The sequence below is a fragment of the Borostomias antarcticus genome, assembly GCF_949987555.1.
Source record: "Borostomias antarcticus genome assembly, chromosome: 8".
In the NCBI taxonomy this organism is placed as follows: Eukaryota; Metazoa; Chordata; class Actinopteri; order Stomiiformes; family Stomiidae; genus Borostomias; species Borostomias antarcticus.
The window spans coordinates 901,089-925,921 of record NC_140241.1 but is presented as its reverse complement, the minus strand read 5'-3'; the positions used below and the strand labels follow the sequence as shown (position 1 = coordinate 925,921).

The 24,833-nt window shown below is 50.0% G+C and overlaps 2 protein-coding genes across 2 annotated transcripts in view; both read left to right on the top strand.

Moving 5' to 3' along the window:
- Positions 1-24,833, top strand: part of pi4kb (phosphatidylinositol 4-kinase, catalytic, beta) — a 229,655-nt gene that overhangs the window by 70,549 nt on the left and 134,273 nt on the right. The gene's annotated exons all lie outside the window — the stretch shown is intronic.
- Positions 339-24,343, top strand: bnipl (BCL2 interacting protein like; the record flags this gene model as incomplete). Its single annotated transcript, XM_084441974.1, has 9 exons — positions 339-382; positions 13,949-14,029; positions 14,531-14,601; positions 14,951-15,208; positions 16,520-16,711; positions 17,853-17,955; positions 19,584-19,715; positions 24,016-24,102; positions 24,196-24,343. The coding sequence occupies 9 exons, from the start codon at positions 339-341 to the stop codon at positions 24,341-24,343; spliced, it is 1,116 nt and encodes a 371-aa protein (XP_084298100.1).

Sequence of the window (24,833 nt, the reverse complement as noted above, 5' to 3'; positions counted from 1 at the left end):
TGGCTCAGTGTGCTGAGTAAGCATGATGGCGGCGCAGGTGAACTGGGCCAATTGTAGGGAAGCACCCACCACAGGCTGCTGCGCTGAAATGCAGAAAAACCAGTAGTGACAGGGAGAGGCTGAGCCTCCTGACAGATGAACAAACACACCCACATCAACAAGACTTCCTCAGAAGAAAGGCTGATGAGCTGGAGCAGCGGCTCGGTCACTGAACACTTCTTTAATGTGCCCCGTTGACTCACTAACGGACGTTTGATCTTCGGTCACTGAACACTTCTTTAATGTGCCCCGTTGACTCACTAACGGACGTTTGATCTTCACTGTTCAGGACTGAAGTCATGGGAACCTTCACGGACAAAAGGGACCAGTACTTGCTGAACGGGTAAGTCATTCCTTATTTGAGACGAGCCAAAGTCTTGATTCTAATCATTCTAGGCAGTTAATTCTGTGGAAACTCGACTGTGTCGACACTATTATGAGCTGGACATGTGGTGCTGGTCTCCTGAGCTCTGCTAGTATTCCCTCTCTTGCCTGAGGGAGAGTTGGTCCAGTGATCCTCTGAGACAGAGCATTGGGGTTTTGTATCCATCTTGCTGAACCCGTGTGTAAATGCTAGTCGCGTCATGTGTCCGTGTCCTGAGGATACTGGCTCGCCCACGGAGAGGGGAAGTAAGGGTGAAGAGGCACTGAGGTCTGGCGTAACAAAGTGCCTCAAATGAAGAGGGGAGATTTCATTCACTCAGGAAGCGTCGACTGACTTCCTTTAATACTGGCTCATCAGCAGCCTCTCTGAAACGCCTCAGAGAAGCTCGGAGCTCAGATATTCTACTCTGTCATTGCAGCTGCAGAGATTAGGAACTTTTTCAGTTCTTCTTCCGTGTTGGGAAGAGATTCGTCTGTGCGGTAGCCTACGGTAGACATCCAGGTTGTGAGGGTAGTTATGCTGTAGACACACCAGGCCATAGTGTGTTCCTGACGCCCGGCTCACGGCGGTCTGGCTGGAGTTGTCGCGCCGTGCGCTCATGAGCTGGCCAAACGAGTCATGTGACCAGATCTCAGCGCTCCTCTGCGTTGTCGTCTGCTAAAATGGCTGCTGTCTGTCCGGGCGCCCAGTTTATCTGTGGCGTTCTGCACCAGTAGGACGGCCTTTGATGACCTCAGATCCCGGTCAGTCTATCATCTGAGCTTCCCTCCGTCCATCCTACCCATCAGGCCTTGCTTCCCCGCGTCCAGCCAGACGAGCTCCTGGTCCATCCTACCCATCAGGCCTTGCTTCCCCCCGGCCAGCCAGACGAGCTCCCGGTTCATCCTACCCATCAGGCCTTGCTTCCCCCCGGCCAGCCAGACGAGCTCCCGGTCCATCCTACCCATCAGGCCTTGCTTCAGAGCCTCCATGTGATCTGGTCTGGGGGAGAGGTTCTAGTGCGTCTCAGTCAGGGCCTGGATGGCTCTGGGACTTCATGCTTGTTCTAGTGCGTCTCAGTCAGGGCCTGGATGGCTCTGGGACTTCATGCTTGTTCTAGTGCGTCTCAGTCAGGGCCTGGATGGCTCTGGGACTTCATGCTTGTTCTAGTGCGTCTCAGTCAGGGCCTGGATGGCTCTGGGACTTCATGCATGTTCTAGTGCGTCTCAGTCAGGGCCTGAGTGGCTCTGGGACTTCCTGCTTCAGTTTCTCAAACCCAGTCCCTGATGTTTCCACCCCTGTCCTGCGTCGCCCGGACAACAAAAGGCTGGCTCAACATGGGCAGCTGCGATTACATGCTCGAGTTTCCTGAACACAAGAGGACAAAGAAGGATAGAGTATACACCCTTGTCATGCTTCAACAAGCGTACTACAACAATGGAGAGCTAGTGTCCTCCCTCCACACCCTCCCTCTCATATGGGCCTCCAGACTCGGCTCCACGTCATCAGTCCTGTAGGTTTGCCTGCTTCTGAAATAGCAATTCAGATCATCGCAATTTACCAAACTACGACCAGCGTACTGTGCTGTTAGGGAGGTGTGTGTAGACCGCTGATCCTAAGTCTTTCTGTACTGCGCTGGTAGGGAGTGTGTGTAGACCGCTGATCCTAAGTCTTTCTGTACTGCGCTGGTAGGGAGGTGTGTGTAGACCGCTGATCCTAAGTCTTTCTGTACTGCGCTGGTAGTGAGGTGTGTGTAGACCGCTGATCCTAAGTCTTTCTGTACTGTGCTGGTAGGGAGGCGTGTGTAGACCGCTGATCCTAAGTCTTTGTGACATGCTGTAGCTAGGTGCCTGTAGGGTGTGTGACCAAGTTAGGGATCTTCTAGATTAATAGTTTAGCAACCTCCTCTGTAGACCTCCGTTGAGTGAACCGGTGGTGAATATTCTCCCACGCCTCCTCGTGTGTTCACCTCGGTGAGATTTGTTTTGTCTGAACGCATTCGTGGCGCAACAGGAAGTACTGTACAGCTGAGAGCAGGAGCACACTGTAGATCAGAAACCAAACAAGATTTACAGGTATATAGTGCCACCTAGGCCCTTATGGTCACATGGTAAAGACAAGCCCTTTCAGAGAATGGACTGTTCACTTTCTCTCTCTCTCTCTCCCTCTCTCTCTCTCTCTCTCTCTCTCTCTCTCTCTCTCTCTCTCTCTCACTTCCTTTCCCTCCCTCCCTCCCTCCCTTCCTCCCTCCCTCCCTTCCTCCCTCCCTCTCTCTCCCTCCCTCCCTCCCTCCCTCCCTCCCTCCCTCCCTCCCTCCCTCCCTCCCTCTCTTTCTCCCTCCCTCTCTTTCTCCCTCCCTTCCTCCCTCCCTCTCTCTCTCTCTCTCTCCCTCTCTCTCTCTCTCTCTCTCTCTCTCTCTCTCTCTCTCTCTCACTTCCTTTCCCTCCCTCCCTCCCTTCCTCCCTCCCTCTCTTTCTCCCTCTCTCCCTCTCTCTCCCTCTCCCTCCCTCCCTCTGGAACTTTAAACGGTGAGTTAATCCCCCAGAGTATCCCAGTAGTGGAGTGTGGGCAGGGGTGTGGGCAGGGGTGTGGGGTGTGGGGTGTGGGCAGGGGTGTGGGGTGTGGGGTGTGGGCAGGGGTGTGGGGTGTGGGCAGGGGTGTGGGGTGTGGTCAGGGGTGTGGTCAGGGGTGTGGGGTGTGGGCAGGGGTGTGGGGTGTGGGCAGGGGTGTGGGGTGTGGTCAGGGGTGTGGGGTGTGGGCAGGGGTGTGGGGTGTGGTCAGGGGTGTGGGGTGTGGTCAGGGGTGTGGGGTGTGGTCAGGGGTGTGGGGTGTGGGCAGGGGTGTGGGGTGTGGTCAGGGGTGTGGGGTGTGGTCAGGGGTGTGGGGTGTGGTCAGGGGTGTGGGCAGGGGTGTGGGGTGTGGTCAGGGGTGTGGGGTGTGGTCAGGGGTGTGGGGTGTGGTCAGGGGTGTGGGGTGTGGTCAGGGGTGTGGGGTGTGGGGTGTGGTCAGGGGTGTGGTCAGGGGTGTGGGGTGTGGGCAGGGGTGTGGGCAGGGGTGTGGGGTGTGGGCAGGGGTGTGGGGTGTGGGCAGGGGTGTGGGGTGTGGGCAGGGGTGTGGTCAGGGGTGTGGGGTGTGGTCAGGGGTGTGGGCAGGGGTGTGGTCAGGGGTGTGGGGTGTGGTCAGGGGTGTGGGGTGTGGGCAGGGGTGTGGGGTGTGGGCAGGGGTGTGGTCAGGGGTGTGGGGTGTGGGCAGGGGTGTGAGGTGTGGTCAGGGGTGTGGGGTGTGGTCAGGGGTGTGGTCAGGGGTGTGGGGTGTGGTCAGGGGTGTGGTGGTAAACACAGCGCTGGAGAATCTGTGCTGTGCAGAGTTGACCCACCTTGATTCCCCTCTCAGTTGATCAGAAAACAGGCGAGTGAACTGAACTCTCAGCCTCATTTTAAAGAAGTGGGTTCACTTGTGTTCCCCCTCCCCTACCCCTGGATGTTGTGTTCCCCCTCCCCTACGTTCCCCCCCCTGTGTTCCTCCTCCCCTACCCCTGGATGTTGTGTTCCCCCTCCCCTACGTTCCCCCCCCTGTGTTCCCCCTCCCCTCCCCCTGGATGTTAGTAGCCTTCTAGTTTAAGAACGCAGTCTTTCAGGATTGTGAATCTGTCTCAGGAGGTTTCAGTTTCAGGTGTAGCGAGCGCGTCAGCAGGCAGCAGGTGGGAAGCCCTCTGATTGGCCGGTCGTGCAGCGGCGGTGTCCTATGGGAAGTCCCAGCAGGTATCCTGTTCTCTCAGCTCAGCGCTCAGGATAAACGCTCCTCTGAACTCTGAACTAGCTAAATCATTTTCTTCAACAAGAGACAGTTTGTTTAGTTTTTTACAGGTAATGTAGCCCTACTCGCCCTAGTAGAACAGAATCACGTTATTTAGTAGCCTACTAGTATGAACTGACCCAGTTGGTGGACTCACAGGTATGTGTCTTTGTTCTTGTGTATTGACACAGTGTGCTGAGCAGGCAGGGTAAGAGTAGAGAGGTGGGCTTGGTTACACGGGTGGAAACGGGAAGATAGATTTACAGAAGTATCATATTCTGATGATTTTAGATGAGGAAGGCTTGAACAATGGCAGAAATACAGCCTCTCCTCCAAATGTGGGCATCGCCTTCAGTATGTTATGGTTGCATTTGCTATTTATACGCATGCTTGGAAATCTAAGAATGTCATTTAGGTTTACCAAACCCCCCTACATTTTCCCCCTGACAACAGACTTGCTGGCTGTCTCCCTTACTGGCTGATTTTAAGCTGTATTTTTATAGGCTAAAACAAGCATTCATTAAGCTACTTTCACCTTGGGTGACCGACTAGGTCTACAGGCCAGGCATCAACATCCAACGGTCGTGCTGGTCAAGGTGTGTAAGACCAGCTGGTGTGTGTGTGTGTGTGTGTGTGTGTGTGTGTGTGTGTGTGTGTGTGTGTGTGTGTGTGTGTGTGTGTGTGTGTGTGTCAGTGTGCACTGAGGCGAGCAGAGAGAGAACCAGAGGGCTCTTCTGTGAGGGTGTGTGTGTGTGTGTGTGTGTGTGTGTGTGTGCGTGCGTGTGTGTGTGCGTACGTGTGTGTCAGTGTGCACTGAGGCGAGCAGAGAGAGAACCAGAGTGTGTGCATGTGTGTACAGTGTGTGTGTGCATGCTAATATGCTTGCGCATGCATGTGTTTGTATATCGTGTGTGTGTGCATGTACGTGCACTTGCTTGCGTGTGTTTGCATGCATGGGTCTGGATATGAACACGGGTGCTTAACTCTGTGAACCGGGTGTATATGATGAAGGGAGGCGTCTTTGATGTTGAAGGAGGGGTCTTTGATGATGATCCTGCTCTGGTTGGTACTAACTTGGCTCGTCTCCATGGTCACTCAGAGTACTGTAGGATGTGACCCTGTCTGATTCATCGGTTCATGTTTGTACAGGACAGGAAAGCCACCGGCTCATTTGTGCGTCCGTATATTACTACATTACATGTAATATTATTACATTTAATCACCTGTGCAATACTGCACAACCAAAAGTTATGATGTTGTTGCTAGATGTGTTTAACTAAGGAAATGTCATGAGTGCTAATGTCATGTATTGTATTTTATTGTGTTGGATTGTGTTGTGTGCCACTTGGCACAATTGGCTGATGTTCAGCTCTCCAGGGAGGTAATCAGCTCTCCAGGGAGGTAATCAGCTCTCCAGGGAGGTAATCAGCTCTCCAGGGAGGTAATCACACAGCGTTGACTCATCCAGAACAGCGGGTTCAGTTGAATATTCATTCACAGCTCAGAGCCGAAGGCACCAGAGGGGTGCTGCTGTGAAAGAGACACGTAATGAACCACGAGAAAAGAGAGAGGAAACTCATGAAGTGCTTGAAGCTGTTTGGGACAAAGACATCTTGATGTGTCTGTTGTTGTGATGAGGTCATCTGGGGCCTCATTTATCATTGAGGTACGCCTTCTTTTACACGGTCTTTTTCGCGATTTCAGGCGTACGCCATTTGCCCCCCCCACATTGCGATTTATCAAGCCGAAAGGGCGGAAATTTAGTCGCCTTTCTCCGCGCTTTTGTAGGACACCTCTCAAGTTGTCGTACCGATTTACACGGTGTTCTACGCCCTTCTTGAACACAGGGGGAACTGGCGACGCAGGTGGTGCGTCGGTGAATTACTATGTTTGACGGAGAGAATAAGAGCGACAGTTCATGAACGCACATACATGTAGGCTAATAGCCCAATTCAGCACAAACATATATCGCAATGCAAGATTAGACGTGTCCTCTAACCGGCTCATTAATGGTCCGATATGGATTTGTTCCCCAAACTGAACCTATGCGCTGTCCAAAACCTTTCCGGCTATATGTCACACACCTAATGCAGGCACTCCATCAAACGGCAATAATTGACCAATTAGATTGTCATTAATATGTGATCATGTGGACCTGTTTGCTCTTTGGTAAGCATATAAATGACAGTCCTCCTGTGCGTAATGCGAGCCTAAATGAATCCGGCGCTACTCGGCCTACGTAGTACTGGCCGAGATAGAACTCCAAAGAGGTGACGGCGATGGCGACTGCACCCACATAAGGGCACCATCAGTGAATGAATACGTCTATGTGAATCGCTAAAATGTGCACACTAGAAATACCCAAATCATATGTGACGCCGACATGCTCATCACAAGTGTAGTGGCACGGTGGCCTGGCTCCACGCATGACTCATTCATCCTGGCGCACAGCAGGGTAGGGGCTAGACTGGAGGCAGGCGCTGCGCGTGACGGCTGGCTTGTTGGTGTGTCCATAGCCAAGATACATATTCTTTGTCTTATTTACTTTTAATCTTTATTAGCATTTTCCATCCATACAACGACAATACAATAAAACATAAAAACCTACAATAACAGCTTATGGGTACATCCATCCATGCAGCTTTTTTTTCTTACTCAAATATGACAATTTTAATATTAGTGGTATCATCACACTTCCTTCTATAATCCATCCATTTTTCCCATCTCCCTTCAAACTTTCCTTCCTGCATCCTCAATGCATGCGTGAACCTCTCCCTAACATACATCTCCTCCACAACACCCAGCCACTGCTCCTTGGTTGGGCGTTCCACCTTATACCAAGCCCTCGTTATTGTCTTTTTACTAGCAACCAATAGTACTTTCACTAGGTATCTGTCCCCTCCTTGTACATCATCCCGTGTTATGTTTGCCAAGATATATATTCAAAGCTGATAAGAAGGTGGAGGTCGTGGCGCTGGAGGTGGAGGCTACAACTCGCGGGGGCACGACCGTCAGGTCCAGGACCACTGCAGACTCCCCCTCCTCTGAGTCCGACCCCACGTCAGAGTCTGGAGAAACAATTTCAATCATTTTCTTTGAGTTTGTCTGTGAACTTGATTATGCATTAAACATTTCATTGTGCAGCCATATTCATTTGATATGTTTTTCTGTTGGCAGTCAAATAAATGCTGTGATTTACCGGGTGATTTAGATGAGTCTTAATTTCCCAGAGGGGAAAATGTTTAATGTGTTCTAACATTATGAAGTGGTCATCTGCGTTATTGTTCCCTGTTTTTGGTCCTAATTTAATCATAGCCTACCACAGAATGTTTGCTTTCCTCACAGCCACATGTTACAGTATGTCCGTGTATGCCAAATCCTAGATGCACAAAACGTAGCTAAAGTAGGCTACTAAGCTGTAGGAGCAAACAGACAAAGGTAGGCTATTAATACCTTCCGAAGAGGATTGCCTTCCTCGTGTGGACCTCACCAACTAGCACATGCACCTCCGTCTCCGAGAAGTTCCTCTTCTTAGCTCTTCGTTCCATGTTTCATTGTCCCGCCTGGGTGCTCCACGCTACCTTTTTAAGCCGGTTCCTTCCGGGAAACCACGTTTGGCCACTCATGGTTTTGACCATATATGGTTGGATTAGGGCGTGGCGAGGGCGGAACACGGGGCGCGTGCGCGTACGCTCTCTTCCCCGCCAGTCTCGGATTTCTCGTGCAGAAAAGGGCGTACGACCTTTTTGATAGATCCGAAAAGCGTGTATATATTCTCGTCGTACGCTCGATTTCGCATTTTCCGCGTTTTCGTCGTACGCCCTCTTTTACACCGGAATTTACACGCTCTTTGATAAATGAGGCCCCTGGTTGTGTGTGTTGTTGTCAGTGCCGATCCTGGCTCCCAGGGGTCCCTAAGCAGGAATCGTGGCAGCCGGCAAAGCCGGCTGCCCAGCTTGCGGCCGCCGGCGAAGCCGGCAGCCGCGGCGATTTGGGCCAATTTGGGCACGATTTGGGCCGATTTGGACTGATTTTGGCCAGTGTTTTTGCAGGGTTTCTCTCACCTTAAAAACAGTTAAAATCCATATTCAGAGTAGGTAGACAAACACATCAGAATGAGGTAGAAACATTTATTGAATAAAAACTTTTTCAAAACTTTTCAAAACTTTCTCAGCAAACTTAAAGTAGTAACAGTAAACAGATACAAATAAAATAACACAGCTCCGAAACATGAAATTAACAATGTGTACAGTGGAAAGGTGTACAACGTTTACAGTGGAAAGACTTTTCTTCAGTGTGGATAGTTCGGACACCAGTCTATCTGGAATGCCTGGAATAAATTGTGAAAAATGTCACAGTTAAGCAAATGCACACACATTTATATATACAATCCTAATTGTCTTAATCTGTTATTAATTAAAGTGTGAAAAACATTTGGATGTTTGAGTCAAAAACCCACCTCAAAATGTTGCTCTTCTGCACTTTCTGGAGGCAAAATCATCAATGAGGTCATCATAGGACAGACCGTTTCCCACTTCATGATTTATGCTCATGATGGCCAGACCACTCAAACGTTCCTGTGACATGGTGGATCTCAGGTAGGTTTTGATTAGCTTTAATTTTGAGAAGCTCCTCTCTGCTGATGCTACGGTTACTGGTAGGGTGACTGCAATTCTTAGGGCTATCCAAAGGTTAGGATAAATATCATCCAGGTTTTTCTCACTGAGAAATGAAAATAGCTGAAAGGCAGTCATGTCTTTTGATGGCAGATCTGGTAGATCCTGAATCTCTTGTGCGAGGTCCCGTCCACTGATGTCACAGTCATCTTGAAAGCTTAGGGACTTTTCAAGTTCCATGCAGTGGGCCTTTAAAGATTCACTGGACATCTCAGAGGCAGCTGTGAAGTTCAGCAGCAGCCCATATTTGTCTCTCACCTGGTTGAGTGTTTCAAATCTCTCACCCATGGATGTCACAGCAGAGTCGACCACCTTGTTGAAGAAGTTGACTTCCAGTTTTTTCAGTGCATCAGTGAATGGTTCATCAGGAGCCTCATAGCTGAAATGCCTCTTGGTGCTTTTTAGTCGCTTCGCTTTCAGCACAGCAGCGACATTCATTTCTTCACAAAGATCTTTGGCTGTCGTCTGGGCGCCAGTGAATCCGTTTTGCCGGTATGCAGAGAGGGAAGCCTTTGCTTTTGAAATTGAACTCATTGCCACATCGAGCTGCATCGAGGCTTTCTGGAGATGCTTGTTCACAGTGTGTGTCATGAACAGTATGTCATACCATACGACACAGCAAATCAAGAAACGGTAGGACCCAACTTCTTCTGCAAGGGCTTGTGCCTCGATCTTGGCTGCAGAATCACTGGTGGTCTCTCTGGCTTCCAGTAACGCCTCCCGGACCTCAGAAGCCTGATACCTGACTGCCTCCACACTTTTGATCCTACTCTCCCACCTGGTGTCACTCCAAGACTTCACAGTTATCTTCACATGTTTCTTCAAAACACTCCATCTTTGTGTGCCAGCTGCAAAGAAGGTGAAGATCTTTTGCAGGTACCCAAAGAAACCATTTGCATCTTCTGAAGATTTGGCAGCATCTGCAATTACAAGGTTTAGTGTATGTGCTCCACAAGGCACAAATACAGCTCTGGGGTTGATTCGGAGCAGTCTGGCTTGTACTCCTTGGTGCCTGCCCTTCATGTTAGCTCCATTGTCATATGACTGGCCTCTGCAATCTGCAAAAGGAATCTTCAGCTCCTCCAGTCTGTTTAGGATGACATTAGAGAGATTCAAGCCTGTGGTTTCCACCACATTCACAAAGCCGAGGAAGTGCTCCTTGATCTGTGGCTTCATGTCTGTCTTTTCCTCTTTTTCCTTTTTTTCAGGAATGCTGACAATTCTCAGAATAATAGACATCTGCTCCTGGTGGCTAATGTCTGGTGTACAGTCCAAGATAATGGAGAAGTATTTTGATTGTCTTATTTGAGCCACAATTGTCTCCAGTATTTTCCCACTCACAATCTGGATGAGCTCATTTTGTATTCTGCACCCAAGGTAATAATTGTGCGTCTTTCCATCTTTAATTTTGCCCAGATGGGTTTGTAGAACAGGGTCAACTGCTGCCATTAACTCAACCTCTTTCAAAAAGTTTCCATTATCTGGCTGGTATAATTGTTGTGATGAACCCCTGAATGCAATGTTTCTTTGGGCCAGAGACTGGGTGATAAGTAGTAACCTTTTAAGGACATCTCGCCATCTCTTTCTTTCAGCCTCCAGAAGTGTTATTTGAATATGGTCAAGTGTCTTTCCCTGACGTAGGCGTGTATCAAGTTCTCTCCACTTGATCATGTTATTTGTGTGCTCAGAACTTCCCTCATGGCTTTGTAGAACAGAATTTATGTTTGACCAGTCATTCACACCCCGATTTATTATGTTGTAGTCTTTTGTAGAAAAGAGCTTACAGCAAAAGCAATACACTGCATTGTTTTTAGTGGAGTATGAAAGCCAACACCGAGTCACTTGTTCCCCATTTGCCAGTCGTCGCTTTAATAAGCCTGTATGAAATGCTCTTTTTGGCTCTTTTTGGTCTCTGGGGTAAGTAAAATCTGGTCCTGGATTGAATGGACCTCTGCGCACTAATTCAGTCCTAATAGCGTCTGTTAAGACTGGGGGCCAATCTGCTGGGTCAGTTGATGGCGTGACAACTGGATCTGAGGCAGTGGCCGTGGATGTCTCTGTGGCATTTCCCTCTGCCTCTTCTGCAACACTAATATCTGACTCAGAGTCAGGACTGCTGTCATGTGATGCATACTGTATAGACTCTGCCTCTTCACTCACAGGCTCTACATCCTCTCTCAGATCAGGGTCTGTGCCTCCCTCTGTCTCTGCAACACTAATATTTGACTCAGAGTCAGGACTGCTGTCATCTGATGCATGCTGTACAGACTGTGCCTCTTCTTCACTCACGTGCTCTGCCTCACCATCACTCACATCTGACTCACTTGTATCTGGCTGTGGCTGTTTTGTGGCTTTAGTCACAAACTTAAGCATAGCTCCTGGAAATTATAGATACAAAAAGAGAGCGACAAACAAACAATAAGATAACTGAACTGTTATAAATCCACTACTCCCACCCCCTCTGCCCCGGGCCCACCCCCCCCACACACACACACACACACACACACACACACACACACACACACACACACACACACACACTTGGCATAGTAACAGAATGCAAGCTAATTTTATGCAAATTTGAAATTTATAATATAATATATAATAATATATAATATTATTATATATATATATTATATTATTATATATTAGCTAGGTTAATCCAAGTATAAAAATATCCGCCTAGGATAAAAACTGTATATGGCCCACTGGGATAGGTACCCCAAGGCTCTGGTCATAGTCATACAGATACAACTAACAAAGTTACAGCAAAACGACAAAAAATCATGCTGTAGATTGTGCATGATTTTCTTGTGTACAACCAGTACTCGAGTTGAGGGGGGATGAGGGGGGATGGCATCCCCCCCTGAAATAAAAACGGTCCAAATCATCCCCCCTGTAAAACTGCCATCCCCCCTTTCCATCCCTTATGTCATTTCATCAATGAATGTGGTTTTACTGCTATTTCAACATTTAGAGTCATCACCAGAAAAATAACACCAGAAAAATAACATTTGACCATTTTCACCTGTTTCAAGTAAATTTTCACTTGAAATAAGTAGAAAAATCTGCCAGTGGGACAAGATTTATCTTCTTATTCCAAGCAAAAAATCTTGTTCCACTGGCAGATTTGTCTGCTAATTTTAAGTGAAAATCTACTTGAAACAGGAGAAAATTGTTGTTTTTTCCAGTGATGAGTCTTGTTTTAAATGTAATGAGATTTTTACTAAAATGAGACATTTTAACTAGAAATAAGACAAATATTCTTGTTAAGATTTTGAGTTTTTGCAGTGATCCATGCTACTTATCCTGTGAAGGACAGAGTCATATTGATAAGTTCAGAAAACTGTTTTTTATTGTTGTGTTTTGATGTATTTGATGTAAGCCCAGTGGATATTTAAAGTTACAGAAGGAGCATTTAACTGCTGCTATGTCATTCCTGCAGTATTTCTGCAGGTGTTTTGGTCAGTGCTATTATTTGTAATATATTATATTATTTGTAATCAGCACAAATTATCTGTCCCCATATGATAAAATCCACCATCCCCCCTGAATTTTTTTTACAACTCGAGTACTGTGTACAACACTGTGGCAAGTTCACCACAACAATGAGGAATTCCACCCATTTTCATTCATACCTCCATGGTGTCCCCCCACAGATTGGAGGTATGTCACTGTTTTATTATTATTTCCACAATTCAACTTCCAACAATTCAACTGGCTGGTTACCTGACTGCTGTTGACGCAGCTCATCATTCCGTTGCTTCTTTTTTTTTTTTTCGCTCCCTGAAGGATATATCCTTTTCATTTTGCAGTCTTACTGTTACTACTGTAACTCGGAACTAGGTTTTATTTTTAGGTCGCCGGCTCGGTCGCCGGCTCATAAATGTAAACAAACAGCTGCTGGCTGCTGCACCGTGCACGCATGAGATTGAACGTCAAGTTACGTTTTTGGATTCACAACGCACCACTGCGCAAATACCGTAGCAGCAGCTGTGGCGAGGGGTCTGTCTGTAGTACTCAGATAGTGGGAGGATCCTATAGTACGTTCTTTGCCTAAACTCCGCAAATTCGCTCAGGCAATTGGGGGCCCCTGGCCGTCGGGGGCCTTACGCAATGTGCGTAGTCTGCGTATAGGAAGGGGCGGGGCTGGTTGTTGTGATGAGGTCATCTGGTTGTGTGTGTTGTTGAAGACGTGTGGTTGTGTGTGTTCTGCTGAGGTTGTGTGGTTGTGTGTGTTGTGATGAGGCTGTGTGGTTGTGTGTGTGTTCTGCTGATGAGGCTGTGTGGTTGTGTGTGTTGTGATGAGGCTGTGTGGTTGTGTGTGTTGTGATGAGGTCGTGTGGTTGTGTGTGTTGTGATGAGGTTGTGTGGTTGTGTGTGTCCTGCTGATGAGGCTGTGTGGTTGTGTGTGTTGTGATGAGGTTGTGTGGTTGTGTGTGTTCTGCTGATGAGGCTGTGTGGTTGTGTGTGTTGTGATGAGGTTGTGTGGTTGTGTGTGTTGTGATGAGGTCGTGTGGTTGTGTGTGTTGTGATGAGGTTGTGTGGTTGTGTGTGTTGTGATGAGGTCGTGTGGTTGTGTGTGTTGTGATGAGGTTGTGTGGTTGTGTGTGTTCTGATGAGGCTGTGTGGTTGTGTGTGTTGTGATGAGGCTGTGTGGTTGTGTGTGTTGTGATGAGGTTGTGTGGTTGTGTGTGTTCTGCTGATGAGGTCGTGTGGTTGTGTGTGTTGTGATGAGGTCGTGTGGTTGTGTGTGTTGTGATGAGGTCGTGTGGTTGTGTGTGTTGTGATGAGGCTGTGTGGTTGTGTGTGTTGTGATGAGGTTGTGTGGTTGTGTGTGTTGTGATGAGGCTGTGTGGTTGTGTGTGTTGTGATGAGGCTGTGTGGTTGTGTGTGTTGTGATGAGGCTATGTGGTTGTGTGTGTTGTGCTGAGGCTGTGTGGTTGTGTGTGTTGTGATGAGGCTGTGTGGTTGTGTGTGTTGTGATGATGAGGCTGTGTGGTTGTGTGTGTTGTGATGATGAGGCTGTGTGGTTGTGTGTGTTGTGATAAGGTTGTGTGGTTGTGTGTTCCAGGAGTCCAGAGGGGGCCAAGGCAGCGCCTCACATCCAGGACATGGAGCTCCGGGAGGAGTGGCAAGACGACGAGTTCCCCAGGTCAGAGGCTAACCTAATCTCAACCTAATCTCAACCTAGGTCATAAACTAACCTAATCTCAACCTAATCTCAACCTAAATCATAAACTAACCATATTTCAACCTAATCTCAACCTAAATCATAAACTAACCTAATATCAACCTAATCTCAACCTAAATCATAAACTAACCTAATCTTAACCTAGGTCAGAGGCTAACTTAATTGTAACCTTATCTCAATCTAGGTTAGAGGCTAACCTAATCTCAACCTGTGACCTCTTCATTCTGTTTGAGCCTGTGAATATCATCCTTCTAACCTACTGAGAACATGGCCTGCAGCCCACATCCAGCGTCCTACACAAACTAATTTTGGACCATGTGCAGTCTGGGGTAGTTTGTTGACATTGCTAGTTATTGTACTAATTAATACTTTTGACAGGTCTTAAGAACGGGTTCTTGTTGCATTGTGTCGGCATACCAGAGGATTGAAAGGCTTAAATGTTTTCTTGACCTCTTCCTCCAGACCTCTACCTGAGGATGCTCACAGTCCAGAGGACGAACATGAGAGCGCCACAGCCAATGGAGAGAGACCAGGTGAGTCCCACAGCCAATTGGAGAGAGACCAGGTGAAACACAAATGTATTCTGCAGTTTGTCTACCAAGACTTAACGTAGACCAGTCAACCCTCACACTTCACCTTGTTTCTATTATATACTCACTATTCACCCAAAAGAGTCACATAGGATTACACTGCCCAATTCCCTAGCCTAGTAAAGGAAAATAAAGGATTAAATTAAGGAATAAACTTACTTTTCACACTCAATACTCAATACTGAATGATGACAGAAAAAATATGATTCTGAATAACAGCAGATATAATATATATATATATGAGGTCTCAGTAACCAATCAATAAAGAGAACTAATGTCCCCGCCCCCCCAGCCCCGCCCACCAGCCTGGCCCTATCAGGGATGGGCGCCAGGAAGAAGCGTCTGGTGGCGCCCACCCTCAGCCTGACGCTGGAGCGCCGGGGCTCGCTGGACCGCAGCCAGGCGTCCGGAGACGACGGGTACTCGGCCGCCGCGCTCTCGCCCTCGCCGGACGACACGGAGCTGGACATCAACCTGGAGGCCCTGGACACGCCCTCCGACAGCGAGTCCTGCACCTTCCCCGACAGCATGACTGACCTGGAGTGGGAGGGTGAGAGAGGGGGGAGGGGGGAGGGACAGGGAGGAGGGGGGAGGAGAGGGGGAGGGAGAGGGAGGAGGGTGAGAGAGGGGGGAGGGTGAGAGAGAGGGAGGGTGAGAGAGGGAGGGGAAGGGGGAGGGAGGGGGCGAGGGTGAGAGAGGGAGGGGGGAGAGACGGGGAGGGGGGAGGAGAGAGGGACTGGGAGTGGGGGAGAGGGACAGCGAGTCCTGCACCTTCCCCGACAGCATGACTGACCTGGAGTGGGAGGGTGAGAGAGAGAGGGGGGGAGAGAGGGAGAGGGAGGAGGGAGGGTGATAGAGAGGGGGGGGAGGGAGGACGGGGGGGGGGGGGAGGGGGAGGGTGAGAGAGAGAGGGGGGAGAGGGACAGCGAGTCCTGCACCTTCCCGGACAGCATGACTGACCTGGAGTGGGAGGGTGAGAGAGAGAGGGGGGGGGGGAGGGAGGGGGAGGGAGAGGGACAGGGAGGGGGAGGGAGAGGGAGGAGGGTGAGGGAGGAAGGGGGGAGGAGGGGGAGAGAGGGACTGGGAGGAGGAGGAGAGAGAGAGAGAGAGTGCTATTTTTTTTTAGATTGGACAGTCTCTTGTGCAGTTCTGTTGTACAGTGTTAGAAAGGAGCTTTAGAAATCAGAAAGGTCAAAGGTCAAACCTCCTGACGCACCAGGCTGTGTTCCAAACGTACGGCTCCGCTCTTCAAAGTGAGCAGCCACGCCCTCCGCCGCTATGTTGAGCTGCATTCCAATCCAAAGTATGTGAAAGCCGCCCTTCATAACAGGCGATGGTCTCTTTGCTCCCACAATTCTTTGCAAGGTAAGACGAAGACAACACAGGAAGTTGACTGTATTTTGATGCAGAGCTCTGCTAAAAGCTGTTGTAATGGTGGCTCATGACTGTCACTTCACTAGTCACTAAACACTAGTTCAGTTTTCATAGTTTTTCAGGCAAGAAAGTAGCTTCCCAATATGCAGTAATTTTATCAAAATGAAATCTTGAGATGTAGTCGGAGATCACTGGCTCACTGTGTCAGTGTTGCCCTGACAACAGTCTGCCTTGTTGACACGCATGCGACGGCCCTGGACCATAATTAGAGACCCTCCTCGTTCCGGTCTTTCAGAGGTCTCCCTACGAAGGGAAGTGACCTCATAGGGCGTAGGTCGTAGGGATGAGCCCTCCTGAATGGACTAGGACTGACCTCAGATCAGCAGGTATAGCGCTGAGGAGAAAGACGTCCAGCAGGAAGCAGCTCAACCCTATTCCTCCACTAGTCAACCCCCACTCACCTGACCTTTCGACCTCTGACCCCCAGATGACCTCCCGCGGCTGGGCCGTGGCGAGGGCGTGTCCTGCGTGGCGGTGGAGCGGGCGGAGACGGGCTCCCTGGAGCTGGACCAGGCGGACGGGGAGGGGCGGCGCTGGAGGAGGTTCTGCATCGCGGGTCATGAGTACCGGGTCAACATGAGCGTCCTGGAGCCGTACCTGCAGGTGCTCTCCCACGGAGGTGAGTCATACCTGCTCTCCCACGGAGGTGAGTCATACCTGCTCTCCCACGGAGGTGAGTCATACCTGCTCTCCCACGGAGGTGAGTCATACCTGCTCTCCCACGGAGGTGAGTCATACCTGCAGGTGCTCTCCCACGGAGGTGAGTCATACCTGCTCTCCCACGGAGGTGAGTCATACCTGCCCTCCCACGGAGGTGAGTCATACCTGCTCTCCCACGGAGGTGAGTCATACCTGCTCTCCCACGGAGGTGAGTCATACCTGCTCTCCCACGGAGGTGAGGCACACCTGCTCTCCCACGGAGGTGAGTCATACCTGCTCTCCCACGGAGGTGAGTCATACCTGCTCTCCCACGGAGGTGAGTCATACCTGCTCTCCCACGGAGGTGAGTCATACCTGCTCTCCCACGGAGGTGAGTCATACCTGCCCTCCCACGGAGGTGAGTCATACCTGCTCTCCCACGGAGGTGAGTCATACCTGCTCTCCCACGGAGGTGAGTCATACCTGCCCTCCCACGGAGGTGAGTCATACCTGCTCTCCCACGGAGGTGAGTCATACCTGCTCTCCCACGGAGGTGAGTCATACCTGCTCTCCCACGGAGGTGAGTCATACCTGCTCTCCCACGGAGGTGAGTCATACCTGCCCTCCCACGGAGGTGAGTCATACCTGCTCTCCCACGGAGGTGAGTCAAACCTGCAGGTGCTCTCCCACGGAGGTGAGGCACAGCGCTCGACTCACGGGAACGCAATACAGATGAACCGAATAGACTTGAACTGAATGAGTCGAATGGAATAGAGTTGAATTGAATGGGTTGAATAGGATAGAGTTTGATTGGGATCTGGAGTATGTAGGGGTGGGACCTATGCCCCCCCCTCCCATTGCTCTCTGTAAATAGTTAAGTTGAATTAGTTTAATAGAATACAGTTTAATTGAATGTGTTGAATAGAATAGTTGAATTGATGGGTTGAATAGGATATAGTTTAATTGAATGAGTTGAATAGAATAGAGTTTCATTGAATGACCTGCAAAGTTAAAAGAAGGTTCCCAGCCATGTGGTGTGAAGGAAAGGGAGATGAGCCCACAGGAAAGGCCTCAGCCCCGTGTCCATGGGAAAGATGGGAAATACTTCCCCTGTGTTCCAGGTTACTATGGCGAGGGGATGAACGCCATCATCCTGTTCTCCTCCTGCTACCTGCCGGAGAACACGGTGGAGAACTATGAGTACGTCATGGACAACCTCTTCAGGTCAGTGTGATGTCATAATGTCCATATACCCCCCCTTCCTTATGATGTCATAATATGTCCATATACCCCCCCTTCCTTATGATGTCATAATGTCCATATACCCCCCCTTCCTTATGATGTCATAATGTCCATATACCCCCCCTTCCTTATGATGTCATAATGTCCATATACCCCCCCTTCCTTATGATGTCATAATATGTCCATATACCCCCCCTTCCTTATGATGTCATAATATGTCCATATACCCCCACCACGCCATTTTGAGCAGAATCTCTGAGTCGCCAGCAGCATTTCACTGAGACTGAACACACGCTACATGTGACTGAACACACACGCTACATGTGACTGAACACACGCTACATGAGACTGAACACACGCTACATGTGACTGAACACACGCTACATGTGACTGAACACACGCTACATGTGATGAATAAAGATATCTGAGATCTGGAAGACTTGAGTCTTGTGTTCAGGCCAGTGTGGGGTGGTCAGGTCTGTGTTGAGTCTTGTGTTCAGGCCAGTGTGGGGTGGTCAGGTCTGTGTTGAGTCTTGTGTTCAGGCCAGTGTGGGGTGGTCAGGTCTGTATTGAGTCTTGTGTTCAGGCCAGTGTGGGGTGGTCAGGTCTGTGTTGAGTCTTGTGTTCAGGCCAGTGTGGGTTGGTCAGGTCTGTGTTGAGTCTTGTGTTCAGGCCAGTGTGGGGTGGTCAGGTCTGTGTTGAGTCTTGTGTTCAGGCCAGTGTGGGGTGGTCAGGTCTGTATTGAGTCTTGTGTTCAGGCCAGTGTGGGGTGGTCAGGTCTGTATTGAGTCTTGTGTTCAGGCCAGTGTGGGGTGGTCAGGTCTGTGTTGAGTCTTGTGTTCAGGCCAGTGTGGGGTGGTCAGGTCTGTATTGAGTCTTGTGTTCAGGCCAGTGTGGGGTGGTAAGGTCTGTGTTGAGTCTTGTGTTCAGGCCAGTGTGGGGTGGTCAGGTCTGTATTGAGTCTTGTGTTCAGGCCAGTGTGGGGTGGTCAGGTCTGTATTGAGTCTTGTGTTCAGGCCAGTGTGGGGTGGTCAGGTCTGTGTTGAGTCTTGTGTTCAGGCCAGTGTGGGGTGGTCATGTCTGTGTTGAGTCTTGTGTTCAGGCCAGTGTGGGGTGGTCAGGTCTGTATTGAGTCTTGTGTTCAGGCCAGTGTGGGGTGGTCAGGTCTGTGTTGAGTCTTGTGTTCAGGCCAGTGTGGGGTGGTCATGTCTGTGTTGAGTCTTGTGTTCAGGCCAGTGTGGGGTGGTAAGGTCTGTATTGACACGAAAAACAGGATGTTAAAACTTGCAGCAACTGTGATGCAATGTGTGTGTGTGTGTGTGTGTGTGTGTGTGTGCGTGCGCGATGAGTGTGTGTGTGTGTGTGTGTGTGCGTGCGCGATGAGTGTGTGTGTGTGTGTGTATACTTACCTCAAAAGGTTTGAGCAGAAAAACTACCTTCTAAATTATGTTCTATCACCCTTCATCTCCTACAACAAATACTACACACAATATACTGTAATACACACACACACACACACACACACACACACACACACACACACACGTGATACAAAGGTTTCTACGCGGACAGTTCAGTGCTGACCAGTGTGCGTTGTCATGGTGACGCAGGTACATCGTGGGCACGCTGGACCTGATGGTGTCGGAGAACTACGTCCTGGTGTATCTGTGCGGCATGGCGCCCCGGAACAAGATGCCCTCCATCAAGTGGCTGCGCCAGTGTTACACCTCCATAGAGAGAAGGTAACGTATAGAACAGTGTTACACCTCCATAGAGAGAAGGTAACGTATAGAAGAACAGTGTTACACCTCCATAGAGAGAAGGTAACGTATAGAACAGTGTTACACCTCCATAGAGAGAAGGTAACGTATAGAACAGTGTTACACCTCCATAGAGAGAAGGTAACGTATAGAACAGTGTTACACCTCCATAGAGAGAAGGTAACGTATAGAACAGTGTTACACCTCCATAGAGAGAAGGTAACGTATAGAACAGTGTTACACCTCCATAGAGAGAAGGTAACGTATAGAACAGTGTTACACCTCCATAGAGAGAAGGTAACGTATAGAACAGTGTTACACGTCCATAGAGAGAAGGTAACGTATAGAACAGTGTTACACCTCCATAGAGAGAAGGTAACGTATAGAACAGTGTTACACCTCCATAGAGAGAAGGTAACGTATAGAACAGTGTTACACCTCCATAGAGAGAAGGTAACGTATAGAACAGTGGGGAACACTCAGTGAGGAGGACAGTGGCGCCATTAGCTGTAGTTCTCAGAAACGCCAGAAGATGGCGCCGATATCCCTTCTCTGTGTCCACTCAGCCGTGCCGGTCCCCTGTCAGAGGTGAGCGGTGGAGTGGGCGTGTCAGATGGGCGTGTCAGACTTGTACAGGTAGCGTACCTGCCTCGCCCCCCTCCCTGCCCCTCGTATGAAATATGACAGGAATTCTGTGGTGTTTGAGCGCTGGGAGGACTGGGCGTGCCGACGCTAGGGCCGCGCTCTCTCTCCGGGCGTTCCCCAGATAACCTCTGACCCCTACACTGCAGTCAACACCGCTCTGCTGTGAACAGAGAGGGAACATGAGGATATGTGGGTAGAGACTATGCAGGGAACTGTGTGTGTGTGTGTGTGTGTGTGTGTGTGTGTGTGTGTGTGTGTGTGTTACTGTGTGTGTGTGTGTTATGTCTGTGTCTCCCTGGCCGTAATCGTCTTATGGAAGCCTCTCTTTGATGTATATTACCTGAACATGGGGGGTGTTGGGAAGTCTAAGGTTAATGGAACTCTGTCATGACCTAACACACAGCAGCTCTGCAGGTCCCAGAGTACAGTAGCTCATAAACACGCTAGCGTTCAGGTCCCAGAGTACAGTAGCTCATAAACACGCTAGCGTTCAGGTCCCAGAGTACAGTAGCTCCTATTTAAACACGCTAGCACTGCGTTCAGGTCCCAGAGTACAGTAGCTCATATTTAAACACGCTAGCGCTGCGTTCAGGTCCCAGAGTACAGTAGCTCATATTTAAACACGCTAGCGTTCAGGTCCCAGAGTACAGTAGCTCATATTTAAACACGCTAGCGCTGCGTTCAGGTCCCAGAGTACAGTAGCTCATATTTAAACACGCTAGCGTTCAGGTCCCAGAGTACAGTAGCTCATATTTAAACACGCTAGCGCTGCGTTCAGGTCCCAGAGTACAGTAGCTCCTATTTAAACACGCTAGCGTTCAGGTCCCAGAGTACAGTAGCTCCTATTTAAACACGCTAGCGCTGCGTTCAGGTCCCAGAGTACAGTAGCTCATATTTAAACACGCTAGCGTTTAGGTCCCAGAGTACAGTAGCTCATCTTTAAACACGCTAGCGCTGCGTTCAGGTCCCAGAGTACAGTAGCTCATATTTAAACACGCTAGCGTTCAGGTCCCAGAGTACAGTAGCTCATATTTAAACACGCTAGCGCTGCGTTCAGGTCCCAGAGTACAGTAGCTCCTATTTAAACACGCTAGCGTTCAGGTCCCAGAGTACAGTAGCTCCTATTTAAACACGCTAGCGCTGCGTTCAGGTCCCAGAGTACAGTAGCTCATATTTAAACACGCTAGCGTTCAGCCAGGAAGGGTGTTCAGGTTCCCTGTGTGCAGCGTGTAGCTCTCTTATCACTGAGGCTGTTTGACCTGATAAAGGCAGCTTCATGTTCTGACTCCCTGGAGGGCTACCACCCAGACCAGCACTACCACACACACACACACACGCACACACACACACACACACACACACACACACACGCACGCACACACACACACACACACACACACACAGCGCTACCTCACACACACACACACACACACACACACACACGCACGCACGCACGCACGCACAGCGCTACCTCACCTCAACCACCACACTGAACACACACACACACACACACACACACACACCACTCTGGCCTCCCTAGGAACATTAGGTCAACATTCATGCGAAACAGCAAGGTGAGTGTTACCTCATTCTTAAAGAGACAGGCGCACCACATTCCAGAGGATCAGCTGATAACGGGTTCTAACAGCAGAGGAACCGTTCTGTCCCCCTCAGCTGATAACGGGTTCTAACAGCAGAGGAACCGTTCTGTCCCCCTCAGCTGATAACGGGTTCTAACAGCAGAGGAACCGTTCTGTCCCCCTCAGCTCAGTGTTCTCAGTGGGGGCAAGATGGCTGCTCTAAACAGGAAGTACAGTAGGAGGAGACGCCTGCTTGTTACCAAAGATGTCAGAGTACCAAAGATGTCAGAGTACCAAAGATGTCAGAGTATCAAAGATGTCAGAGTATCAAAGTTGTCAGAGTATCAAAGTTGTCAGAGTATCAAAGATGTCAGAGTACCAAAGATGTCAGAGTATCAAAGATGTCAGAGTATCAAAGTTGTCAGAGTATCAAAGATGTCAGAGTACCAAAGATGTCAGAGTACCAAAGATGTCAGAGTACCAAAGATGTCAGAGTACCAAAGATGTCAGAGTATCAAAGATGTCAGAGTATCAAAGATGTCAGAGTATCAAAGATGTCAGAGTACCAAAGATGTCAGAGTACCAAAGATGTCAGAGTACCTGAACAAACTAAGGAGCATTGGGATTATTCCATTGAACTCCTACTGTACGTTGGCGGTATGTCGTGATGCAGTGACGGTTGTTGGTAACAGACTGTTGTGTTCTAGCCTGCTAGCCTGGAAACAGGAAAGGTGACTCATCACATTGAGAACCTGAACGCACTCTGACCTCATCTCAGACAGCTGGGATTTGGAGCGGTCGTGACAAAATTACCCATCATCCTTTAGACGTTACCTCACACGCTCAGTTCCTGGGAAATTGACGCTGTTGCTAAGCGACAGTGAGCATAGGAGTCACACCCATGTGTTGAGTTCACCACAACAAGTCTGACTCATCATGTGAGAGACGGCTGAGAACACGCCCCCGTCTACAGATCTGACCAACCGTGAGACGGCTGAGAACACGCCCCCCTCTACAGATCTGACCAACCGTGAGACGGCTGAGAACACGCCCCCGTCTACAGATCTGACCAACCGTGAGACGGCTGAGAACACGCCCCCGTCTACAGATCTGACCAACCGTGAGACGGCTGAGAACACGCCCCCGTCTACAGATCTGACCAACCGTGAGACGGCTGAGAACACGCCCCCCTCTACAGATCTGACCAACCGTGAGACGGCTGAGAACACGCCCCCCTCTACAGATCTGACCAACCGTGAGACGGCTGAGAACACGCCCCCCTCTACAGATCTGACCAACCGTGAGACGGCTGAGAACACGCCCCCCTCTACAGATCTGACCAACCGTGAGACGGCTGAGAACACGCCCCCCTCTACAGATCTGACCAACCCAGTGACTCCTAAAAGGAGGGGGAATTCAAACGGAGCCTCAGGCTTTTAAAGCCCCTCTCAGTCTAACCAGCCTGACCCCTCACCCTGACCCCTGACCCCTCACCCTGACCCCTCACCCTGACAACCAGCCTGACCCCTCACCCTGACAACCAGCCTGACCCCTCACCCTGACAACCAGCCTGACCCCTCACCCTGACAACCAGCCTGACCCCTCACCCTGACCCCTCACCTTGACAAACAGCCTGTCCCCTCTGGGCGTGGACTCCTCCTCCTCCTCCTCCTCCTCCTCCTCCTCCTCCTCCTCCTCCTCTATATTTGGGTTTGTGTACATGTGACCCACTGGAGGTCTGGTCCTGATGTGGTCATGTGACCCACTGGAGGTCTGGTCCTGATGTGGTCATGTGACCCACTGGAGGTCTGGTCCTGATGTGTCATGTGACCCACTGGAGGTCTGGTCCTGATGTGTCATGTGACCCACTGGAGGTCTGGTCCTGATGTCTGCACTCCTCAGAATGCGCTAGAGGGCTAAATGTGTTTTTAAAAGGAAGGGGAATTCAAACGGGGCCTCAGGCTTTAAAAGCCCCTCTCTCAGTCTGGAGCGCAGGAAACAGGAGGTCAATGATGCATCATGGGAGATTGTGCGCGTGACTCTGCTCTCCCCCCCAGGCTGAAGAAGGACCTGAAGGGGCTCTTTGTGGTCCACCCTGCCTGGTACATCAAAGCCTTGATCACCATCGTCAAGCCCTTCGTCAGGTGAGCGCCGCCGTGCGAGGGTCACGCCCCCGTGTGTCACGCTGAGATTCCAGCCACACCTTCTGACCTCTGACCTCTGACCCCCCCCCGCAGTGAGAAGTTCAGCAGGAAGATCCGCTTCATCCACAGCCTGCAGGAGCTGTCTGAGTTCATCCCCGTAGGACGCCTGCAGATCCCCGCCTGCATCCGAGAGTACGACCCCACGGGGGGGGGGGGGAGTAGGGCAGCCTCGGGGATCTAACATTAGATTAGACAGACAGACAGACAGACAGACAGACAGACAGGCAGGCAGGCAGACAGACAGACAGACAGACAGACAGACAGACAGACAGACAGGCAGACAGACAGACAGACAGACAGACAGACAGACAGACAGACAGGCAGACTGAGGTGGAAATAGGGGAACAATCTCCAGGAGATCTCTACTGTAAAAAAAAAAAAAATCTAGTCACCTCTGAAACCATGGTAACATTACCAGGTTGTTTTTCCTTCTGGTAGCTTAGCTGACGCTGCCCCTCCTACACCCTCCTCTTACCCCTCCTACCCTCCTCCTACCCCTCCTCCTACCCTTCCCCCTCCTCCTCTCCTCCTCCTCCTCCTCCTCCTCCTCCTAACCTGAATACTCAATGCTAAAGAGCTACAGTAGTTCCACAAAAAGGACTTTAGTAAAGTGGTGTCATTATTCCCGAGGTTTAATCCTGTCTTTTCCCTCCAGGCTTGATGAGAAGAAC